At 39.7% G+C, this 15,366-nt stretch overlaps 1 protein-coding gene across 2 annotated transcripts in view; it reads right to left on the bottom strand.

Annotated features, from left to right (window-relative positions):
* The window catches only part of brinp1 (BMP/retinoic acid inducible neural specific 1), a 214,025-nt gene that overhangs the window by 114,957 nt on the left and 83,702 nt on the right, over positions 1-15,366 (bottom strand). For both annotated transcript variants that reach the window (XM_088356051.1, XM_088356050.1), the window contains one exon: positions 9,736-9,926. In XM_088356051.1, coding sequence (XP_088212177.1) covers positions 9,736-9,926 — 191 coding nt within the window. The remainder of the gene's footprint in view (positions 1-9,735; positions 9,927-15,366) is intronic.

Genomic DNA, 15,366 nt, shown 5'->3' with positions numbered 1-15,366 from the left:
TATTCAAACCGTTTAAAAACAATGCCGTGTATCACCTTGAAAGTCCCCCGCTAAGTAACTCTATATATTTTATCAACGAATGCATGGTAATGTAAATAAAAGTGCAAGTAGACTTTTAGAGTAATGGAAAAGCTAGAGTCCTCTGTTCCATGTTAATGCTACATGTGTGACCACTTTATGGGAATGCATTAAACTGTATATATATATATATATATATATATATATATATATATATATATATATATATATGCTATTTTGTGCATCAGTTATCGCTGGTTTACTCCCTTGTCTTTATTGTTAATGATACCAACGTATTGTAAGATATCAACAGCACACAGCAAATGCTATCACGAGGGGCAGGTTATGTGTTTGTGTGTTGGGTGCGCGTGATTGGGTGTGCGACTGTAATAGTCTTGTGTATGCTGTCAGTCACAGCTTGGCGGGGGCACACCTATAAGTTGCCAACAAAAAACAACTGCAGACATACTTGAACTAGCTTTTAGATGCTGGTTACATTAAATAAATAATTAATCAATTAAAATTGGACTCTGAGGAAAGCAGGAAAAGCGCAAAGAAATGATGATCACGAGCATGTGTCCGTGGATTGTTATTGAGTCCGGGAAGGAACACAACATTGAAGAACAAGGCAATAGTGAGGCTGCAGGTCTAGCCTACTGCTTTGGCTAAGCTACATATCAAACATCACAAGCTACCCCTGCATCCCTGTATCTCTCAAACACCAGGTCCATTACCCATGAAAATGGATGACCTGGAGCTACAACTTGTGGGAAACCGCTACATTCAGGATTGTTGTATTTTGATTATCGCAGAGACCTGACTCAACCCAAGGTTACCCAATGGTAGCGTGCAGCTAGGCCGCTGCTCTTGAAATGCTTTCTTCCACTGAAAGGAGACACGCAACAATTTTAGTTGTCCTTTTGACAATGAGCACAATTCATTCGATTGCACTTATGTGTTCTGTGCTTTTATTTGTAGATTCATAATTGTTACCATTGTTACAGTCAAATACGCTCAGTCAATAATAAAGTCATCTCGGGGTAAGTTTGGCCTTTGGTGGGTTTAATGAAAGAATATTGTTACTTTGCGGATATCCACGTTTTGCTTAGGCTGTAGTCCCCATTAACTGCGATATCCGAGGGATCACTGTATATATAACTAGTAAAGGCACACTGGTTGGGAGAAAGCATGGAACCCTTGCACAGCACACTACTGGGGAAAATCGAGTTGGTGGTTGCTCACCGTAGTTGTGAGACCCGTTGCAACTCAATATTGATAAATATTTAAGGCACATGGTCAGCTTCTGAAGGTATTAGGGGTTTTAGGTGCGCCTTATAGTCCGAAAAATATGGTTCTTTAACCATTGTGTGTCAGTGCATGAAATATTTCGGGTTGTTAGCTGCCGGCTAAGGAGGGGATTTTATTGTACATTGATTTTTTGTACAGCACTTTGAGTGGCTATTTATTGCCTAAATGTTCTTTATAATATAAATTTGATCATGTTGAAGTTGATGGGATTTATTCTGTAATTTATATTGAATTCTTACATACCCTTGGGAGGCCCTTCACATACCTCAGCAGGTACACATTTCAGAACCACAGGCTTCATTCAACTCCACTGAACCGTGTCGCACAAATCCAACCTAAATGTCAAACCATGTTCCGAGAATTTCAAGTCACAAGCAAAATAACAAAGACCAGAAAGCTCTGAGCGACGTGACCATAAAAAAGCGCCTTGGCCCGCTTCCACCAGTTTCTCCTTCACTCCTCTACAAATTCGAGCCCACCGCATCCCCGCCAAACAATCCCCGCCACGATCCCGGCAGAGTCATTTCAATAAAGCATTTCTGCGAGGACCGCTGCAACCCAAGCACGGCGGATCCAATCACGGGCTCGCCGTTTACGAGAGCGACGCGGAATGAGTTCTGAGGCTAGCTCTCCTTTCCCCTTCAGCCCAAATCTATATTGTGCTGCTTGTTGACGCTGAAGGTGTAATCTACTTGACAACCCGCTCGTTTTGTTCAACAGGTCTGATGCTCTAAATCAATCACTTACGTTTAGGTTCCACTGTGCGACTGTCGGATAAATATCCTTCCTTTTTTATTATGAGCAGCCTTTCATGCGGGGAAGGAAAGGCCATTGTTCCAAACCATTTCTTATTGTCTTCATTTGGGTAAACAGCCAGATCATTGACACATGACAGGTTTTTAATGACTCATTTGTAGATGGAGGAATTCATTTTTAGAGAGGTGGAGATTTACATTTGTGGATATGCTCCTCTAGCACTCCAAATAACCAAACATGGAGCATCTCAATTCATGGGTTAATTTAACCCGCAGTCCTGTGTTTTATTCAGAACATACCTACACACAAAAAGAACAATGTTTAAGTTAAGTGTACAAGATAATTCTGCAAAAATAGAAAAGAAAATGTTCATAATAACAAAATAAGTTGATTTTATAATAATGGAGCGATAGGTAATTTGAAACTTTGTTACTGTCTGCTGCCATCTTCTGGCTTAAAGTCAAGGCTTTAGTCAGCACATACATGATGCTCATGTAAGTATTGCTTAGATGCGAATAAAGTCTTCTTTTTTGGGTTAGGGTTTGGACTGTACTTGGAGAAACCTCCCGCAATGTTCATGCAACGTGCATTTACAAATAAAAAACACAATATTACTCCAGCACTCCCCTCAGGCCCCATTCCTTCAACCTAAAGTGTTCCACCCCAAACAACAACATAAGATTAAAGCAGATAGGCACAGAGAAACATAATGCACAAGTGCTCTTTGAACTCACTTGGGCATTGTTAACACATAAACAATAGAGAAAAACATGTTAAACTTTAAATGGAATGCTCCAACAACGCACCCCACCTTCAAACAGTCTGGTTACATTTGTTTAGAACAACCCAAACAATCGTGTTGTCTTGTCCGAAACAGCTCCGAAAAACAGGAGTATTGGGATGAACGTGAGTGTTTTCAGAGTGTAAAAAATATTGAACTGTTTTTTGTCAAATGTTAAGATTAATTTCCCGAAATGTTTCCTTCAAGGCTTTGTAAATGTATTTATATTAACACAATGTAAATTGCAACTTAATCTGCATTGTTGGTGTTAGGGTTAAAACAATCAATAAACAATCAGCAATCTGAGTTAAAGAGGACTAATCAATTGGATCTAATTAAAAAAAAGGTGTTTATCGGCATCATAAGTCACTCACAAACCCGCAAATGTCGCAAATTGTCAACAAATCTATGAAAAATACAAATGAAAAAAACAATGCATGAATACTAATAACAACTTTATTTGTAGATCTTAAATTATTTAAAGAAACTGGCAACACATCTATTAGTATCTTCTGATATATAATGAATTATTAATAATGGCACACTATTTTGAAACGACCTGATGAATGATGATTAAAATTGTATTTTTATGACATTTGAAACAAATGCAAAATTGTATATGCCCAAAAGCCCAACGATCGTTATGAATGACTTGACAGAATCTCAAAGACATTGTAAATGGACTCCATCTGACTATTGAAGCCATATACCAAGACATATTCTTGAATACTTTTTATAAATTCACAATATTAGTACATAGGACATAATATGATTCAAATGGTTGCAATATTGGCGTCAAGTCACAATGTTAAAAGTAGCATATTAATCCACAAGAAAACAATAAAGGTTACTTATACAGGGCCTTAAAAATACTTATCTAAACCAACAACCACACGCTCTTTCAGGAAGTGGTCTACTGAGGCTGAGCAGGCTCTGAGAGACTGCTTTGGACGTACGGACTGGGATGTCCTGCTAGGGTCTAGCAGTGGGGACATTGAAGAGGTGGCAAACTGCACCACTGACTACATTAACTTCTGTATGGACAATGTTGTTCATATAAAAACTATACGCTGCTATGCCAACAACAAGCCCTGGATCACGAGCGACATCAAGTGCCTTCTGAACCAAAAAAAGAGGGCCTTTAAAGATGGTGATCAGCAGGAGCTAAAACGAGTCCAGGGGGAGCTCAGAGTCCAGCTCCGGGAAGGGAAAGAGCAGTACAGGAGGAAGTTGGAGAAAAAGCTGCAGAACAACAGCATGAAGGAGGTGTGGGAAGGGATGAAAACCATTACTGGCTGCAGTACCAAGCAGGGTGTGGCTGTGGATGTACATGTGGGGAGGGTCAACCAGTTGAACAACTTTTTCAACAGGTTTGACCACCCCAACTCATCCTCACCCCAGAGTACTGCAGCTGTCCCTTCCCCTCTGAACATTAGCACGGAGGACATCCCCCCACTCAAGATAACTGCAGCCCAGGTGTGTGGAGAGCTGAGGAGGCTGCGAACCAGCAAGGCAGCTGGTCCAGATCAAGTATCCCCCCGACTGCTGAAGGCCTGTGCGTTGGAGTTGGGAGACCCACTACAGCGCATCTTCAACCTGAGCCTTGATCAGGGGAGGGCCCCTCAGCTGTGGAAAACATCCTGCATCATCCCAGTCCCGAAGAAATCAAGACCTGAGGAACTCAACGACTTCAGGCCGGTCGCCCTGACATCACATGTGATGAAAACCATGGAGCGGTTGCTGCTGCACCACCTGAGGCTACAGGTCCGTCACGCCATCGAACCTCTGCAATTTGCTTACCAGGAGAAGGTGGGAGTGGAGGATGCTATAATCTACATGCTACACCAATCCCTCTCTCACCTGGATAGGGCTAAGGGGGCTGTGAGGATAACATTTTTGGACTTCTTCAGTGCCTTCAATACCATACAGCCTCTGCTACTGAGTACGAAACTGACAGATAGGAGTTAGTGCACACCTTGTAGAATGGATTACGGACTACCTGACAGGCAGACCCCAGTATGTGAAACAGGGGGGCTGTACATCGGACACTGTCGTTAGCAGCACAGGATCTCCGCAGGGGACCGTGCTCTCTCCTATTCACTCTATATACATCGGACTTTCAGTACAACTCTGAGTCCTGCCACGTGCAAAAGTATGCTGATGACACTGCGATCGTGGGATGTATCAGAAGTGGGCAGGAGGAGGAGTACAGGAAATTGATTCAGGACTTTGTCCAATGGAGCGACGCAAACCAACTGCACCTGAACACCACCAAGACCAGGGAGATGGTGGTGGACTTCAAGAGAACTAAAACTCACCCGGTTCCTGTAACCATCAAAGGAGAAGGTGTAGAATTTGTCCAGACCAACAAATACCTGGGTGTGCAGCTGGACAACAAACTGGACTGGACTGCCAACACAGAAGCTCTATGTAGGAAAGGTCAAAGCAGACTTTACTTCCTCAGAAGGTTGACCTCCTTCAACATTTGCAAAAAGCTCCTAAAAATATTCTATGAGACAGTTGTGGCAAGCGCCCTCTTCTATGCGGCAGCGTGTTGGGGAGGCAGCGTCATGAAGAAGGATGCCTCTCGTCTCAATAAACTGGCGAGGAAAGCGAGCTCTGTTGTGGGCACAGAGCTCGACAGCCTGACAACAGTAGCAGAGAGACGGGCACTGAAAAAGTTGCGGTCAATCATGGACAATTCAGAGCAGAAGAGCAGCTTCAGCGACAGACTGCTGTTACTGTCTTGTACCACGGACAGACTGAAGAGATCTTTTCTTCCTCATGCCATGAGGCTCATTAATTCCACCAGGCGGAGTAAAGGCCCACATTGAACCACACCCCCTACATTGCATATTACCGTACTTTTATTGCAGTGTGTATTTTATGTAGCACTATTTAAATACTCTATACAACACGCCACAGTGGGTATTAGCACGTCACATTGGGTATTTGTATATTGTATTCCTTTTGCTTTATTATTGTATTGTTCTCAGCAAAGGGATGCTGCTGGAAATGTGAATTTCCCTGCGGGGTTGAATAAAGTATTTATCTATCTATCCATCTATCAATCTTAAATATATAAAATATTGCACTGAAGCAACTTACAAACAATTTTAACTTTAACAATTGTCCGGATTTCGTTCGTAAGTGGGGCAGCATCTGTATCGGTACATATTCACATATTTTTTTACTTTTTTTGTACTAATACCTGTATGGTAAGAAAAACAAATACAGCAGACAGCCTGGAAAAAACAAAATGACTAATGGCCCCAGTTATTTTACATAAATGGACACAATATGATAAATTGGTGAGACGTCACGTTTCTTGAATATTTCTCAGTCCACAGCTCAAGGTGGAATTTTAATATGACTTCAATCATTAACTAATATTTGGAATAAATGGGCTCAGCGATGAACGATTAATGTCAGTGTATCAATTTGCTGAAAAAACCTGCAGCCACTTTATTGCAATTGCCAATATGCCGTTCACTGTAAATTTAATAGCCCTAGTGGCCCCTAGCATTTAAAAACCGTCTCGGCTGTGCCATAAATTCCCTCAACATTCGAACACAACTCCGCATTGAGGTAAAAGCTTTAAAAATGAGAGCTGTGAAATATTCTCAGAGCTCCTGTACTGTGGTGCTAAACGTACATAGCAAAAGTGTGGAAAACCACTAGAATGATACTGCTGTCAAAAGTTAAAGCTTTAAAGCTTTAGCTCTGTGTTAAAGCTTTAAATCTGCCTAATTAGAGCGTAAAGACAGTTACAGAACATTTGATTTTTAACTGATCAGTTGAATCAGCTTTGAAACTCTAGCTCTAAGTTTAAGTGTTATATCAGATTAACGAATGTCTAAAACCGGGGACTGTACTTTGGTGCCTACAGGCACCAAGTCGCCCCCTAAGAATACCTGAGTAGCCCGGTAACAGGGTCAAGAAATAGCTCACCAGTGTAGGGTCATTTTGATTTTTTAGTAAATTTTGATGTTTTAGTGCTTGACTTAACCTAATAATTAAAACTTCTTATTCTAATTATATTTTCTGGACAGTAAGGTGCACATAAAAAACAAAACACAAATGCCAGAAAGATGTGTTTCATAATCCAGTGCGCTTTATATACTCTTATACTGTATACCAGACATACAGTAAAAAAATGAGAAATGCATAATTACAACTAAAAACTTCTATATATGTTAATCATTCATAAACCAGACTCCCCCGTATTGATGATCTTTGAAATATCTGTTTCTGATTTCTGAAGTTTTGTTTTTTGTAATAATCGACCTCTAGATGGCACCATTGTCTAATGCGAACGAAAACAGTGCCAAAGAGCACAGCATAACAGCAACATGTCAGACAAATACGGCAGCGACCTCTAGGTAGGGATGCCACTATATTAAAAAAAATACAAATTTATTGACCTATGTTTTTTTTTTGTTTTTTTATGAAAACAAGAATATGTTTAGGCTAAACCCTGCAAAACGTCTCTCCCATCCATTTTCCTCTCCAACATTCGCTTTCTGGACAATAAACTGGACCATTTAACAACTGGAAGTGGCATCGAACCGTGAGATGACGAACTGCTGCGCTAAAATTCTGACGAAGACATGGTTAATCTTATCTATCCCGGCTGACGTTCAAAGAAACTGTGCGGGTCGGATGTATCGACATTTCGTTCTGTATACACGTGTACACGAATGACAATAAAGTAAATCTGAATCTGAATCTGAAAATCAAATCGGCATTGACGTACCATTAGGAGGTAATAAATAGAACACACTGCCCCTTTAATTTATTAAAACCATTGCTCTTGCTACAGTTTTATTTTTATGCGCCTTAAGTCTGGTGCACCTTATTTATGAACAATAAGATATATAATTGGGTGCGCCTTTAAGTTCCGAAAAAGTAATAAAATAAGTTATTTTAGAAAAGTATGTCAAATTGGTAGTCCCTCGTACCAAACTGAATTTTGTATTTTGATTTGCGGTAAGATTAATATAAGAACATTTTTTCCCTGTAGCATAAGCGCAGAAGTCTTAGCCTAATATAAATCCTTGCAAAACTTCTTCTATTATCTTTTGGTAGTTTCCAAATGTCACATTTTATAGAAGAGATAATGGAAAAAATGCAATCTCTGAGGGGGTGGTGACAACACACAGCAAAGTGCCATTTGTGCTGATAGAAATGGCCTGGAAAAGTGTGCATCATTAAATACGCACCCACGAATGTCGATGTCTCCGACAGTTCTTCTCTCTCTCTTGGAGTTTGCATTGCCCTCATATAGGCCGACAACTCCTGGCACTCTAAACACTTGACCAGTGAAATTTAAGTTGTTTGTGAAAATGTACTTCTTCCCTTCCCTGGTGTATAATGACTCCTGAGAGCATAAAAACGGAGGAAGGTGGTTGCTCTGAGTATTAGCCTCTCCTTCTTGATTAGTAGCCCGCTGAGCACCTTTATTGTCCTCTATAACGATGTTCTTTAATGGGCAATCCCAAGTGTGAGATTGTAACAAGTGTATTGACCTGCAACTTGAGACAAAGGGCCTCAAGGTGAAGGGACGGAGTTTGGATGCTCTGGGCGGGTAAAGAAAGGAAAAATGGATGACTATTTCAAAAATGGATGCTTGATTGGTTTAGGATAGATTTTAGCAAAGGTGCGGTGTGATATTTCATAATGGCAAATTAATTTAGATTTAGATTACAGGTCAAAATAATTATAAACCCGATTCACCACAGTAGAAGAAGTCGTGCGCAGTGCATGCTGGGATATATATACATATTGCAGTTTAATTTCCCCACCAATTTGTCAATCATCATTTGAATCGGTTACTTTTGGCTAAAGCTATTTGGAGGTGAAGGAGGCAGCTCCTTTTTAGCATTTACAGGTTTGTATAGGCTAGAGCTGGTTAAAACAAAGCCTACAATTGGCTGAAAAAGACGTGAATAATAAGTTAGATTGGTCTGCGGCCTCGAGGAAATGAATTTATTTGTAAATGAGAATTATGGGGCTAAACTGACTGCGAGCAACAAGCAACGTCCATCGATACTTTTCAGCAGATTTGTTTTTGTCTGCATTATCACGTGTTTTGGAGTACGTAAATAGTATCCACGGTTGGATTCAACATTAAAGAAGTAAGGGGACCATGGTTGCGTGTTATCATAAAATGTGATGGCTGCAAGACGACGTCTTTTGTGAGCTAACCTGGTTTTATATCTTCCCAGTATGTTGTTTCAGACTGACTGTTTCTGTTATGAGTATATTTTTTTATTGGTCAGCTTATCTTGAGTCCTGCCAGCGGGCTGTCAGAAAGCTAAAGGGGTTGATAATCTGACTGACCTATCTGACTGTTTTGTCGAGATTCCTACTGTAGCGCCTTCTAGTTTGGTGCGCCCTATGTATGGAAAATAAATGCCAAAATACTATTTTTGGGGGGTGTACCTTATAATTCGGTCCGTTTTGTAATACGATGAGCCGTATAGTGCAGAAAATATGATTTTTCGTTTTTTATGTGTTAAAAAAGTTGAACATATCCAATAAAGTGTGTTCCACTTCATGATTGTGCCCCACTTATTGTTGATGTTGAAATTACAGTTTTATATCTTTATGTTTGAAGTCTCAAATGTGGCAAATGGTCATATAGTTTTGCAAGACAGTGTAATATATATATATATATATATATATATATATATATATATATATATATATATATATATATATATATATATATATAGAGTAATTTATGTTTTGGCCACCGTTGGTAAGAAGCAGCCAATTGCCAGAGCCCGATCATTAAAGTTGGCATTTTTATGTTTGGTTTTATTTCTAAGTCCCCTCGACTATCATCGGAAGCGGAGAGGCCGTCCTACCTCCGAGCGTTGCCGAGATGAGAATGTGTGTCCCATATTTTTTAATGATGGTGTGGATGAACTGCTGCGTGGTTGGTCTGCGGCCCAGCAGGCGAACGCTGCGCTGGAATTCAGGCATGAGCGGTACCGGGTTCCGGATCAGGTCTCGCCTCTCGATGGCTGTGTTCCTCACCTTCCAACGTGCAAATTCCCTGAAGGTCACACGGAGAAAAACACTTTGTCAGCAAAAGAAACAAGGCAGGGATTCAGAAGATTTTGGCTTCTGTCCATGGATGATGACTTGTTTTTCAGCTAAAATGGCAGGTAGCGAAAATTAGTCACAGCGGGCCTGATCTTTATCTCAGTGTCAATGGACAAGTATATATATATATATATATATATATATATATATATATATATATATATATATATATATATATATATATATATATATATATATATATATATATATATATATATATATATGTATGAGATTTATGTATGAGAGAAAAAAATAAACTGTGTGTGTTAGGATGTGATTTATAGGATTAGATATGTCTGAACCGATTTCTGTTTTGTTTTACTTTAGGCGTTACTTTAGCTAGGTTTTGTCTCAAGGCACCCCCAATTACTACTATCAAAATTGATAAGCATCTGATTTCGTCTGGTCTGCTTTTGTCAGGTTTCTAAAGCCCTCTGGCAGCTAAATATGGTAATGCAGTTCCCGACCACCGTTTACACCAAGTAGCCCAATCCAATCTCCTATCCACTTCCCAATACTAGGCAATGTTGCTTGTGTTGCCAAAGGTCCAAGCAGAACATTGCCTTTGTGCAATCCTTCTTTGCTAAGTTCTAAATGTTTCCCACTTCAATTTGCTAAACTTTCCCTTAAGCTGACAACGATAACATTTGACAGAAGAGGAAAAACATACAAATGTATCTGCCAAGTTGAGCTTACAAAATATTTGCGTGGGAGCTTCCGCAGCGTTTACCAAAGAGACTGCCTAGACGCTCGTCAAAATACAAGAGAAGGAGAAATCTCCAGTACTCCGTGGCAGAGCACCTATAAGCCCCGGGATAAAAGTGCCTGCTTTTCTACAGCTGTCTGCCACACTGAAACGCTCAAGCTGTCACTGAGTCAATAGCTCGTCCCTCGCATATTCTGCAACTAAAACGACTACGCCTGATTAGACATTCAGGTAAGAAGGTGCTTTTGCGTGCACTATTATCTGTCTGGAGAATGTGTGAAATGGCACACACCGCTGACGTTTATCATTTCCACTAAAGGACAAAAAATGCTTGTTTTCTCAGACGGAAATTTTTAGAATGTGTTAACAAGAAGATTTTTTCTTTGCCAACCCACTTGTAGAATGGTGCTAGTTAAACTTCACTGCTTCACTACTTTCAACACTAAATTAAAATGAATTAGTTGGCATATTTTGGGTGAAGTTGACCATATTTCAAAATCCGGAGCTTCGCGAAATCTGAATAATACATTTTTTGTAATTTCTTACAAAAAAAAATCAATGCATATTCTGGATTTTATAATCCGGATCTTCTGTTAATCCGAATCAAAGTCCTAATCATTTTGATCTATTCCTATGCATGTTGCCATGTCTATTCCGGAGTCGTTCTCCAAGTCGACATGCCGTCTATGATTTCTTATTCCCGGAAGAGGCTGGATGACGCAACTCTCCCTGAAAGTATATGCCATGCTTTTCTCCATTGAGAAATACATTTCTCTATGCGTTTTCTTCGTGGGACGTCATCCCAGTTATCACCGACTGACTCTATCACATCGTGCTTTGATGCAAGTTGTGATCTATTCGCACAAAACTACACTAAAAGAGTGTCACATCATGTCGAGGAGTCGAGAGGACCAGACATTAGAAGAAAAAATAAAGAACATACAATACTGTGATGATCACAGTGGCATGATGAAGAAATATATCGCAGCTTATTTTCACATGAAACCTCAAACATTGTCAGATCTTCTGAAAAAATGCAGTATGTATGTTTCATTAATATTCCGTAGAGGGAACACTGTTGTTGAGTAGAGAGTTCCGGTGGGACAGGTTAGGAAGTCGTGCTGTCCCTTCTTCCGGTTAGAGAGATAGCAACGTGCTATTCTTGTTGTGCCCTGTTTTGAAGATCTTTGTCAATAAAGCTCCCGTTTTCTCCGACATTTATTAATCCGCCTCAGACTCCCGTTTTTATGTGTTACAATTCTCATTTTATCTGTGTGAATATAAATGCGTGCATTCATATTCAATCGAAACCAGATGAGTTATTCATTTATTTTCTACTAAACATCCATGAATACCAGACATCCGCTAAACCAGATAATTTTTCCAGTCCTATTGAACCAGGATTAATTTACCTTAAATCAATAAAATACTTGATATATAATCACGGCAACTCTTATCGTTGCCGCCAAGCTGTTTAGAACATCACGACTCAATTGCTTCCCGACACAATAAATCAACACTATATTCAAAACAACGGACAACATTTTAATGAACATTTAACCGACATTAGCATGCCCGTTCCTACAAGACTAATCAAGGCTATTATTAATGGCCAGAACTCATTTGCCTGATTAATAAATTCTCTCTTCCGCCGAAGCAACACGACTTGTTGCCGTTTGAAATGTTTAAAACGCAAATTGTACAACGCTCTCATAATTTACCGTTGCTGCTTTTTAAATGTACTAAGAATGCCTGCATGGTGTATTTGTTTTCGTGGGAGAACAAGGACATGGCTAATTACATACACAGCGGTGGCCACCATTAGAACACTGTAAAAGGATCGGAATGAGTCCGGGCAAACAGCATGCTGTGAACGACTCAATGTGAGATTAAAAAAAAAAAAAGAATATAAAACAGGCAAAATAATAATGTGTTTTTTATGCATTTAAAACAAAGAGTAGCTTTTCTGGTAAGCATGTTCCATTATTGTTATATTTACAAAAATCAAATGTCCTAATGACTAATGAAATTGTTTTTCATTAAAATGCGTGAGAGTAAACGTTTAAATGATATTTAAATAATAGAAAAAGTAATCAATTAGAGCTGTTAAACAAAACTTGTAGTTTATATGCTAATATATATTAGCTGTTAAAATGTATATAAGTGTTATAGAGTGTACTATAATCCCTCACTACTTCACTGCCTCAGTGCATCCCTGGTTGGAAAATATTCCACGATCTATTATCCCCGGTCGCATATTGCTATGAACATGGACCGGCAAAGCGCACTTTGGATGGGCCCTGCAGCTCTTTTTTTGCTATTCTGTCCACCATAAAGTAAACTGCACTTGTGCGGCCGTGGTCCATTATCTCAAATCCCATTTTGCAAGAGCAGGGGCAAGTAGAGCGCACATTTAAGGGGTTGAAGCATGCCATTGTTGCATGCGTAAAATAAACTGCCCTGTTTTGGCTGAAATCCATTATCCCCTGACAACTGTTACCGAGAGCAGAACGCGAAAGTGGTCAAAATAAAAAAGATCGTGGAGAGAGCAAAACAGGAGCAAAAACAGTGGAAAAACGGAGAGTTTTGCAGACAAAAGGCGACTCAAAAGGACAGCGTTTAACTAGTGACAGGGAGCAATCTGTCAACGAGCTTCAGCTGGTGTCCATGGGCGGGGCCATTTGAGCGCCATAGCAACCGTGACAGAGGCTGGCGCCACACAGCGGGGACCAATTGGGTGCCATGGAAACCGTGACAATAACATTATCTTTAATTGGTCTTTTCGTCAATCTTATTTTTTGTTCATCAGATTAAAGGCAATAGTTGATCCATGATTCAAAACAGACTATTTCTTTTTAAGATGAGGCCTCAAACCTGGCGACCAGTTGCAGCCACTGGGTTTACAGTTTGAGGCCCCGGCCTTCATATGAAAGTTCATTGTAAGTGTAGCTCACATAAATTATGGATTCATTTATTAATGATTGATTTATTATTGACTGATAGATTGCTTTTTACAGGAATAAGAACAGAATGTCATTGACTTGACTTGACTTGACTTGAAAAATGTATAATGCACACTGAAACTATGAATTTCCATCCTGAAGTGTAAGACAATATCAAATAAGAGTTATAGACATTTTCAAATCTTCCTTTGCGTAAAAATGTTAATAATTTTTAGGGAAAAGCGGAATGTTTTTGTCAGAGATTTTCTTGTGGAAAACCCAATTCTACTCACCCAGACCCCAGGTCCGGCGCCCCCCCAAGTAATTTGATTCTGAGACTCCTACGTTTAAACAACACTTTCAACTCGCTAAAGACAAATGTTCACCCCTACATGACACAAGACTGGGATTGAATTTACATTGTGCAAAGCCTTTAATATCTAATTGTAGCATATCCGTCTCACCCTCAGTATCAGCTTTGACACAACAGTTCTCACTTCATGAGCATACAGTCACTCCCGAGGACTCAATTTTCCATCCAATATCCCTTTTTAAATGGAATGACCATTGCCCATAGGTCCATGACGTGAAAAAAAAAAGGATTCATTTTGCTGCTACTGAAAAAGTCATTGCCAGCCGGGAGCCCGTTTTGGACTGCGTAAATTATTCATTTGATGAAGCGATGACGTCAGTATGTTGATACGCAAAGCTCTTTCGCTAATTGGAAATCAAAGGGGGAACGCATGGATCACTCGTACATCTGCTTAATGAACAGTCTGAAAAACAACACAGCATTTGCAGTATGGAAAACAACACGCCAATTGCCGTCACACATGTGGGGATCATAACTATTTGAATAAATTGGTTTACTAAGAAAAAATAAGCCACTTTCGACGGGTCCAATGTCAGTCCCAAATCAGGACGAACAGTATTTAAACTTTTGAGTGCTGTTGACTAATTTTAATGGCCAGGGGGCGGGAAAATGTTTCTTGACATAGAATGGGAGACGTAAACTCCAAAAAAACAGGAAAAATTAAGTTCTTTCTCTACTAATCCAGAGAACAGCAAAACAGTATCATAAGGTCAAGCCGTTAAAGAGAATAGTTATAATGTATGCAAAAATGTCGACAGATTTTAAATCCTTCTCGATTCCTTTTTTCGTAACGATTTAATGAGCAGTCCCTCAACAGTGCTGGAAATATGAATATTAGGTGAGCTGTAGATCCGTAAAACAATGACTCTTTGAACCTTCTTTTTAGTATGTAATGGGTTACTTGAGTCTTTAAAGGATTCCTTCTTATTTATAATGTATTCAATGGTTTAAAATTTTAAGTGCAGAAAAGGAATGTGATAATAATGTAGTTCTCGAAAGAACCCTGTAATGCGAGTGCCCCTTTGTCGCCAACAGCCACGGGACCTGATTGGCTGTTGGACTCCTTTTAAACCCCCGTCTTCCAAAAGGAAGCCGTCAGACCGTCTGCAAACCTTTGCTCTCAGCTAGGCAAGCTTTTGTACCCTCCGCCATTATCCTGTTTTCCTGCCTAATACTTGTTGCCGACCTTTTTCTGGACCCATTTCTGCTTTTGCTGCTCCTTCCCAGCCATCGAATACAGAAGTAGTGCTGCAATGTATCTCCTTATACACAAATAGTAACAGTTTAGGTTGCTAAATCCCTAAAACCAGAAAATCAACATCATTAATTAACCATAAATTAATGTCTATGTTCATTCTTTGTTGAATCA

Source organism: Urocampus carinirostris, chromosome 16, assembly GCF_059441175.1.
Source record: "Urocampus carinirostris isolate Australia breed hairy pipefish chromosome 16, RoL_Ucar_1.0, whole genome shotgun sequence".
In the NCBI taxonomy this organism is placed as follows: domain Eukaryota; kingdom Metazoa; phylum Chordata; class Actinopteri; order Syngnathiformes; family Syngnathidae; genus Urocampus; species Urocampus carinirostris.
This window is presented reverse-complemented; position numbering and strand designations above follow the sequence as displayed.